At 37.3% G+C, this 8,966-nt stretch overlaps 1 protein-coding gene across 2 annotated transcripts in view; it reads left to right on the top strand.

The window, feature by feature from the left end:
• The window catches only part of LOC106873512 (vesicular glutamate transporter 1), a 411,825-nt gene that overhangs the window by 351,915 nt on the left and 50,944 nt on the right, over positions 1-8,966 (top strand). For both annotated transcript variants that reach the window (XM_052973285.1, XM_014920898.2), the window contains exon 4: positions 5,856-5,970. In XM_052973285.1, coding sequence (XP_052829245.1) covers positions 5,856-5,970 — 115 coding nt within the window. The remainder of the gene's footprint in view (positions 1-5,855; positions 5,971-8,966) is intronic.

The raw sequence follows: 8,966 nt of genomic DNA, 5'->3' as shown, positions 1-8,966 counted from the left end.
TATATATATATATATATATATATATATATATATTAAACAATGACTGACAGAAACATGCATATCCGTTGTAGTTTACGCGTAGTTTACGCAAGATCAACATGCGAAGAAAAAATTTAGAAAAAGAAGTATTACAACCATTAAGTCCACGACACTTAAAAGAAGACATACATATACGACAGCCTCTGTGATATGTCAAAGGAAGCTAAAATGACTCATAACTACCTTAAAGGAAAATCCATGTCATTCATTCATGTATTTATACATGAATCACGTTCTCCAGTAACGTTCACTTCACACACACGGATTACATATTCAGTTCACGTCTTCCATGCCAAAATATTCTGGTTCGAAAGGAATAGCATAGAATGTAAATACATCGCTTAAGAAAATCTTCCCTCTAAATATTATCTGTTAAAATGGTGTTAGCAATCGTGGTGTACATGCAGAATCGTTAAGCCTAGGACAAAAATATGTACTTTGGAAGATTTTCTTCGGCTTTTAACGTTCTGATTTCAATTTACGCCGATATCAAATTTTGGTTTGAGATTTCATCCCTCCGACATTGACAAATTTAATAAACAATCAAGTATTGAGATGAGTACTTCTGAAGCGAAGTGTCGATTGAGCGTTGAGCTTCAAGCCTCGTGATATTATTTCCACGACTTACATACTAAAATCTTTGTCTTCGCTGTTATTCATTTTGTAGTCAATAACATAAAGAAGCGGCCAAGAACTAGACTGCACGGCATTAAATTACCCCTATCAAATCTACTTGCCTTGTGCCTGAAACAGAAGCTACTACTACTACTACTACTACTACTACTACTACTACTACTACTACTATTATTGAAGGCAGTGAGCTGGCAGAATCGTTAGCACGTCGAGCGAAATGCTTAGCGGTATTTCGTATGCCGCTACATTCTGTGTTCAAATTCCGCCGACTTCGGCTTTGCCTTTCATCTTTTCAGGTCAATAAATTAAGTACCAGTGAAACTTTATGGTCGAAGTAATCGACTAGTTCCCTCCCTCAAAATTTCAAGCCTTGTGCCTATATCAGAAAGGATTATTATTATCATTATTTTCTTATAGTCTCCTGAGCTATTATCTCACGATTCATCAGTATCCCGCAGATTGGAGTGACAACACTTTCCTTCACACATGCGCTGCTCCAGTTATCCCTGTCAAATGAATACATCGTATGAAGTTTGGTATTTGCAACTTTTGGTTCCTGAATGTTGCATTCTTTGAGATGATCCCAAATGTACCGATCACAATAGGTACCACACTGACATCTCAGGCCCTGAGGATACGTTTCCCTTCCAAAACTAGGTTTTGATATTTCCCAATTTTCTCATCCACTGTCTTCAGAAAATTCGTCTCAGGTATAGCTACTCGGTGAAGGTCTATTTTGAAGAGCACTTCCATAGGAGAGTGATATATTCTTATCTCTGTAGATTGGCATATCTCATATTAGTTTCATCTAATCTTTCTCTGCTACAAGAAATGGTTGGTGCTCCTACCCCTTATTGGACCATTCTAGCCCATACCCCCTGCACAACACCTAACGTATTCGCACTGCCACATTGTCATGTGGTTTTTGTACTCCAATTGCGTCAGTTTTGAGCATCAACTAATTAATTAATTACACGTCTCAGATGACTTTTGGCATAATCTACACAAATGTGATACTGCTGTCTTACCAGTACTACTTCTGATTGATTTTGTTCGTTAAGTTTGTTCTTGAGCAGCAGGAATTAGTCCTTCTGACACCTTTTTTGCACAAAGAAAAGAAAACATGTTTTAACCAATTCCAGTATTTTTCAACAACTTCATCCGATGTTTCCTGGTGTACTAATTTTGTACTCCTGGGTGGGGGGTCCCATCATTGTCATTGATCACCTTCTCACCTAGTGCAGCCTGCAGCATTTTTCATCGCTATTCTTCAGATGGGCATGCCGAACAAAATTGGCTCGATGAAGGGATAGAACAATTGATCGAAACGGATCCAGATTGTATGCCTTTATTGCTCGAACATGTTTCCTTCCTTTTTGTTATTTTACAATTTATACGCCTCTTATGTATCTCCACATCATAGCACATCATATAATATTCTATTGTATCATCCTGTACAGTCCCCATTCTTCTTGTAATCCTTTAATAGTTAATCTTCACATCATCATCACCATCAACATCATCAACATATTCACCGTCATATTCATCATCATTACTAGTACGTTACTTTTATAGAGACCCTGGGACATTGTCGTAGACTTGGAAAATTCAATTGTAACAAAATACAAAAAAAAAAATAAAGCAAAAAAAGCAAAGAAAAAAATTAACCTAGGAGTTCCTCCGAATTTAATTACAATTCCGGGTGGGCAATCCTTTAAAAGAACTAATTCCTTGCAACATTCGTCAGTATTGCATACCTCAAACGAACAAGAAAACTATATGTGAAGAGACGTAAATAAAACAGGAGTTGTGCATAATATTTATACTCTTTAAAATATGTTCGAATATATATGTGCGCAATTTAGTCGATGGAGCGCCAGAACAACACAATATAAACGGGAAATAACTATTTTACTGGAAATACAAACATTAAGTATAATAATACTAAAATTGCACTCTTAAAAAACAGTGAAAGTTTTCTTTATAATTTTCAAATACAAATGCCCATGGAAAGAAAAATCTAATTAAAAAGGCATAGAGACTGACAAAACATTAAAAATAAAGGTAAATTAAAAAAAAAGCATAGCATCTGAGAAAACATTTAATAAACACATCATCTAACTCTACTTGACTCCTTGAATGTTTTATATATACCTAGTGGCCTTTTCGAGGATTTGATTAATTATCTTTGCTGTCATTACCATGTCTGAAGAGAAGAAAGCTAAACAGTTTAATTCCTCGCAGCTATTGAACTTGTACAGTAAATACATGAGAAACTCGTAACTAAGTCTAACCACCCAGTGCGACCTACATCTATAAACGCAATCATCTATAAAGCAATCATACGCAAACACACACACACACACACATACAATGATATACTCACGTATAAATGTACATGTTAACTACATCCATTTCTTAAGAATGTATAAAAAAATATGCATGCTCACATAAGAACTCAAACTCCTACAATATCAACACACACACGCACATGCACACACATATGCACACACAAACACACACACACACACACACACACACACTTACACACACACAAACATATACACACAACTATGTAACCAAGCATACACACATACACAGATACGCATAGACACACACACACATTAATGAAAATATTTAAGATTAAGCTAAAGAATAATTCAAAACTATTTTCGTAGAGTACGTATTTACTCTTTTACTTGTTTCAGTCATTTGACCGTGGCCACGCTGGAGCACCGCCTTTAGTCGAGCAAATCGACCTCAGGACTTACTCTTTGTAAGCCTAGTACTTATTCTATCGGGTCTTTTGCCGAATCGCTAAGTTACGGGGACGTAAACACACCAGCATCGGTTGTCAAGCGATGTTGGTGGAACAAACACAGACACACACATATATACATATATATACATATATACATATATACGACAGGCTTCTTTCAGTTTCCGTCTACCAAATCCCATCACAAGGCTTTGGTCGGCCCGAGGCTATAGTAGAAGACTCTTGCCCAAGTTGCCACGCAGTGAGACTGAACTCGGAACCATGTGGTTGCTGCGTAAGCTACTTACCATACAGTCACGCCTACGCCTAGGAGTTTAAGTTTTATCAGAAGAGGTGACAGTTACTTCGAATTTTCGGCATTCTCAATTTCATCAGGCTCATCTTTGAAGATGAACAAGCCGAAACTACGAAATTATTGTCTTCTCGTACTCTAAAGGTATAATAAATTGATATATGATTTTATATATATACCGAAGTAAGCATATAAATGTGCAACAAGGTGGAAAAAGGAGTACTCAAATACCAGAGGTAGAGTAATATGCTTTATTTAAAAGTAGCAGAAATATAACAAAAAGCTGTTACTAAGAGTTTCACGTTCCTGTTTATCGGACAGTTTTGTTAAAAATGGGAGAGAAATGACGATGCAATCAAAACTACTATAAATTAAAAAAAACATGGATCTGTTTCATTGGTCGTTTCAAATAACGGTCTTAGGTAAGCAATGAACAAAATAAACAAAACAAATGAATTCAATATAGATTCATCCTATACTAAATTTAAGGTTTCCAATTTAAGGTTTTCTTTGATTTATAAAAAAAATAGTATGAATCTATATTGAATTCATTTGAATTCTATATTGAATTCGTTCCAGACGCGTTTTACACTGTTAGAAGCAGTCCTGGAGCTCTTGCGAAGTGAAGCCTTAGTCGTCTTTTTCTTCGTCACTTCCACATCTGCAAATTTCGTAGCACTGACTTTCGTTACCAGTGATGACCTTCCAAAGAAGATCCGCATGAACTTTCAACTGTTATTTCAGCTCACGACACATATTCGGTCGCGACTTCTTTTGATCGTTCGTGTGCAAGGCACAAATTTTGCAGCAACTCATTTCATTTGCAATTCCTCGGCACTCTTCGTTGGCAAGAGTTCCAGGACACACCAGTCATATCAACAAGTTCCTCAATTTTTAGGTGACAGTCCTCCAAGATGGGTTCAGAAATGTTCATGATACTTTCGTTCGTTCGGGAAGTCACCGCTCACCCTGAACGAGGTTGGACCTCAAGCAACAAGTGATTATTCATAAAACTTGATAACCACTCGTAAACTTATGTCTTGCTCATGGCAGCGTCCTTGTAAGATGTTTTGCCCATGGCAGTGTCCTTGTAAGGTGTTTTGCCCATGGCAGTGTCCTTGTAAGCTGTTTGAAGCATGACAACTGATTCGGCAGTCGTTTTCCCTGGCAGAAAACGGAAGTTCACGGGAGCACGCTGTTCTTTCACGGGAGCACGCTGTTCCTTCACGGGACCACGCTGTTCAGCCATCGCAAAAATTGACGAGCAGGAGAGAAGCATTGCAAAACAAAGACGCACCATGAAGTAGTATGACAGAGCAAGGCAATACTGGTCGGCAGACTGATATATGAGAGTCGAATTACACGGGTTCTAGCAGTGGACTTGTCCTACAGAGAACGTTTCCGGTTACTTTCGGGTTCCCCTCGTATAATATTCAGAGACATGGACTCAGTTCGACACTCACTTATAAAGAATGCTCACACAAACACAGAGGGCTACTAATTAGCAATATATAACGTATTAAAACCTAATATGTTGTAGACATGCGCATACATTCATAACGAACATTCCTCTAAAGAACTAATCGAATAACGAATGATTTTTCTGAAAAAAAAAATGATAATAATAAAACGAGCTGAAATATGATCAGCCCAATCGTTTGGCGAGGTGGAAATTGAACAACAGTCACGAGTACGCTATACACGCTTATAAGTACTGGGAGAACATATACGAACGATCCGCTAATTGAACAAACTGTCGCCAACAAGTTTTTCGCAGATAATAGTATTCGTCCAACGAAATGAAATTTGAACGGCAAAGCACGAGTTGACTACACATGCATATAAGTGCCTTGGAGAGTGTATGCAGACGGTTCGTTAACATCAACACTTACAAGAATGGCTGTATACGTCAAGAGTAATATATTCTAACAAAGCTAAATATATGAAAGACTAAATGCTACAGATATAAATGTAATATACATGTTGAAGTTTCAGAACTACTTGCCCATTTTGCATTTATTAAAACATTTCTAAACGGAATAACCAGTTTTTTTTTTTTTTGTATAAAGCACAGAATTGATAACTAACATAATGTTATATTATATTTCGCAGGATATTTGGAACAGCAATAACCATTTCTTCATTCTTAAACTTGTTCCTTCCTGGAGCTGCCTCTGTACATTATGGACTAGTCATGGCAGTGAGAATCCTTCAAGGGTTGGTCGAGGTAAGGAAAGTGAACGTCATACTTTTTTGCTCATATTAATATGGAACTGGGAATATGTATGCAAGTATGTATATGCACATGTATGTGTGTATATATATATATATATATATATATAGTTGAAATTTACAGAAAAACAAAAGATGAAAGCAGGTGTATGAACAACAAGCAGGTGTATTCGATTGACGCTCGGGGAAGTGAGCTAGTCTTTTACGTTTCGAGTCTACGCTCTTCAACAGAAACGAATAAGAGAAAATATACAAAGAGACAATAAAAAGACTTGTGTACATGAATGGAAGATGCAAGGGTGACACATTTTCACGCCACTCTCTTCGCCTGAAGATTGCAATGGTGCGAAGGAGTCCGTTGTAAACTTGCAAACTAAATTTCAAAGCCACTATTACACCTCTACTTGTAAAAGTATTATAAATACACACACACACACACACACATACATACACGCACACAAACACATATACTCACACACATGCCTGTGTGTGTTTATGTGCGTGTTTGTATGAGTGTGTGTGTGTGTGTGTGTGTGTGTGGATATGTGTGCATGCGAGCTTGTGTGAGTGTCTTTGTGTGTATGTGGGGGAGGGGGCCCACACGCGTGTGAATTACATCTCTATCTTTACAGAAATATACACGTACTGAAAGAATCACACGTGAAAACACAGATACACGCACACAACGTTGAAACATACGCACACACTGTTCCCTGAAATTGTTTTCTGCGTTCATTCATCTTTGCAGTCGATTTTGCTTTCAATCCTTCCGAAGTTTATCTAATTCATCTGCTGCTTGGACGGTTTTCACCAAATGATTATCCTCTGTTTGCCTGTTAATGGTCTGTTTATAACCATTTCCTGTATCAGTAATAAAGAGCAACACCACACATGTCAACACATTTTCATACAACCGTACCGACAAGGAGCCCCTATGTGGTTACTCGATCGGATAACTGTAACAGCAAAATATTCAACAATCCACATCCTACTACCTTAGTGAAGGACTCTTATAGAGTATGGAAAGCATACGAAAAAGATGAGAAAACTCTATAAAAGCTGACACGAGTTATCATATCACCCTGATAGACATCAGAACCTAACAGTACTAGCAACAACAAAAACAATAACAACAAAAATAACAACCACAGCACTGTCATCATAATCAACAATAAAAATCTCAGAGAAATTGCAAACTGACCACCTTCCAACTACACACTGCCATCTTCAATAATGTAAGAACAAATACTACAATATGTACCGAGATGCATCTAAAGAGATGAGACGGCCACGGTTGGTATGGCTTTGATCGTAGATCAGTTCCTTCTGAATTTGCCTTTCAGTTATAATAACGTTAACAAAACAGCAATAATAATAACAATGTTTGAACAAGTGAAGATACCCCCAGCTTGAAATGTGAGTCATCCTTTCGAGGTGTTACATAATTACAGTTCACTTAGAAAGCAAAATGTAAGTTTTGAAATTCCTTAGTAGTACAATTCTGATGTTTTAGTCCAGTGGTATTCAGCTATTTTTTTTACCTGTCGATCACTTTGATTCCTAGTTTTACTTGAGTAGACGTTCATAAAGATTCGATGCTTAAAAAATCCTATTCTATTATTGGAATTAAATATTTTGTAAAGCGGCGAGCTGGCAGAAGCGTTAGCACGCAGGGCGAAATGCTTAGCAGTATCTCGTCTGCCTCTACGTTATGAGTTCAAAACCCGCCGAGGTCGACTTTGCCTTTCATCCTTTCGAGGTCGATAAATTAAGTACCATTTACGCACTGGGGTCGATATAATCGACATACTCCCTTTGTCTGTCCTTGTTTGTCCCCTCTATGTTTAGCCCCTTGTGGGCAATAAAGAAATAAGAAACGTTAGTACGCTGGACGAAATGCTTAGCGGCATTTCGTCTGTCTTTATGTTCTGAGTTCAAATATCTCCGCGTTTGACTTTGCCTCTCACCCTTTCGGGGTCGATAAATTAAGTACCAGTTGCGTACTGGGGTTGATCCAATCGACTGGCCCCATCCCAAAAAAATATTTCGGGCCTTGTGCCTAGAGTAGGAAAGGAATTAAATATTTTGTGTATTGTGTAAGTAAAATACTTTGTGTATTGTAGAAGTGAAACCTATTTATTCCACATAAATTTTATCAAGAAAACCTTATATGAATCTGCAAGGTTCATATGACTCTCATTTTAGAACCACTGTTTTAGACGAAAAGCTTAAGCATTGCAGATGAAAACGAAATTTTAAAAAAGCACTCGTGGATGTATTTGTGTGTTGCCTAGATATATCTGTGTCATTTTATGTGGCGATAATAGTCCAACATTGGTTTGATCGTGAGAATAAGATGGAATGGAAAACATCCACAGCGAAGAGCCCAACAATTCTGTATCAGCTGTGTAAATAAAAAAGGAAAAACAAGCACATTATAGGGAATAGCCAACACACGAATGCTTGCTTAAGCAACCGCAAGGATGGCTCTCATTTCAAGGACGAATTGACGGTGAGCAGAAAACCACATGTTCAAGGGAAGCACAGGATCAGCTCAAGAGATCATCGACATCACCGTCGGCATCACCAAAATATTTGATCCGGTATTTTTCTCTTTTGCACTCCCCACTGCAAGTCTCAACCTTTTCTCCTTCACATCATCAGCAACAAAGACAGATATTAATAAATAGCAAACCAAAATAATAATCATGCATAATAGATATCGCACACACGCTTACATCATCGTAGCACTATTTATTGTCAGCAAGTGTGTGTATGTGTATAAATATTTATACATACGTATGCATATGTATATTCATATAGATACGACTGTGTGTGTGTGTGTATTTGAAAAGCGAAAGCCAATTGAAATGATACGAAAGGAAATACAAAAAAAAAAAAGCAAAGCAAACAGTAGAAAGCTTAATAGGTCCGGAATAGCAATGAATCAAATAGCAGAACAATATATATATATATATATATATATATATA

The sequence above is a fragment of the Octopus bimaculoides genome, chromosome 15 (assembly GCF_001194135.2).
Source record: "Octopus bimaculoides isolate UCB-OBI-ISO-001 chromosome 15, ASM119413v2, whole genome shotgun sequence".
NCBI lineage: Eukaryota > Metazoa > Mollusca > Cephalopoda > Octopoda > Octopodidae > Octopus > Octopus bimaculoides.
Note: the sequence above shows the minus strand (reverse complement) of the source record. Positions and strands in the feature narration are given on the sequence as shown.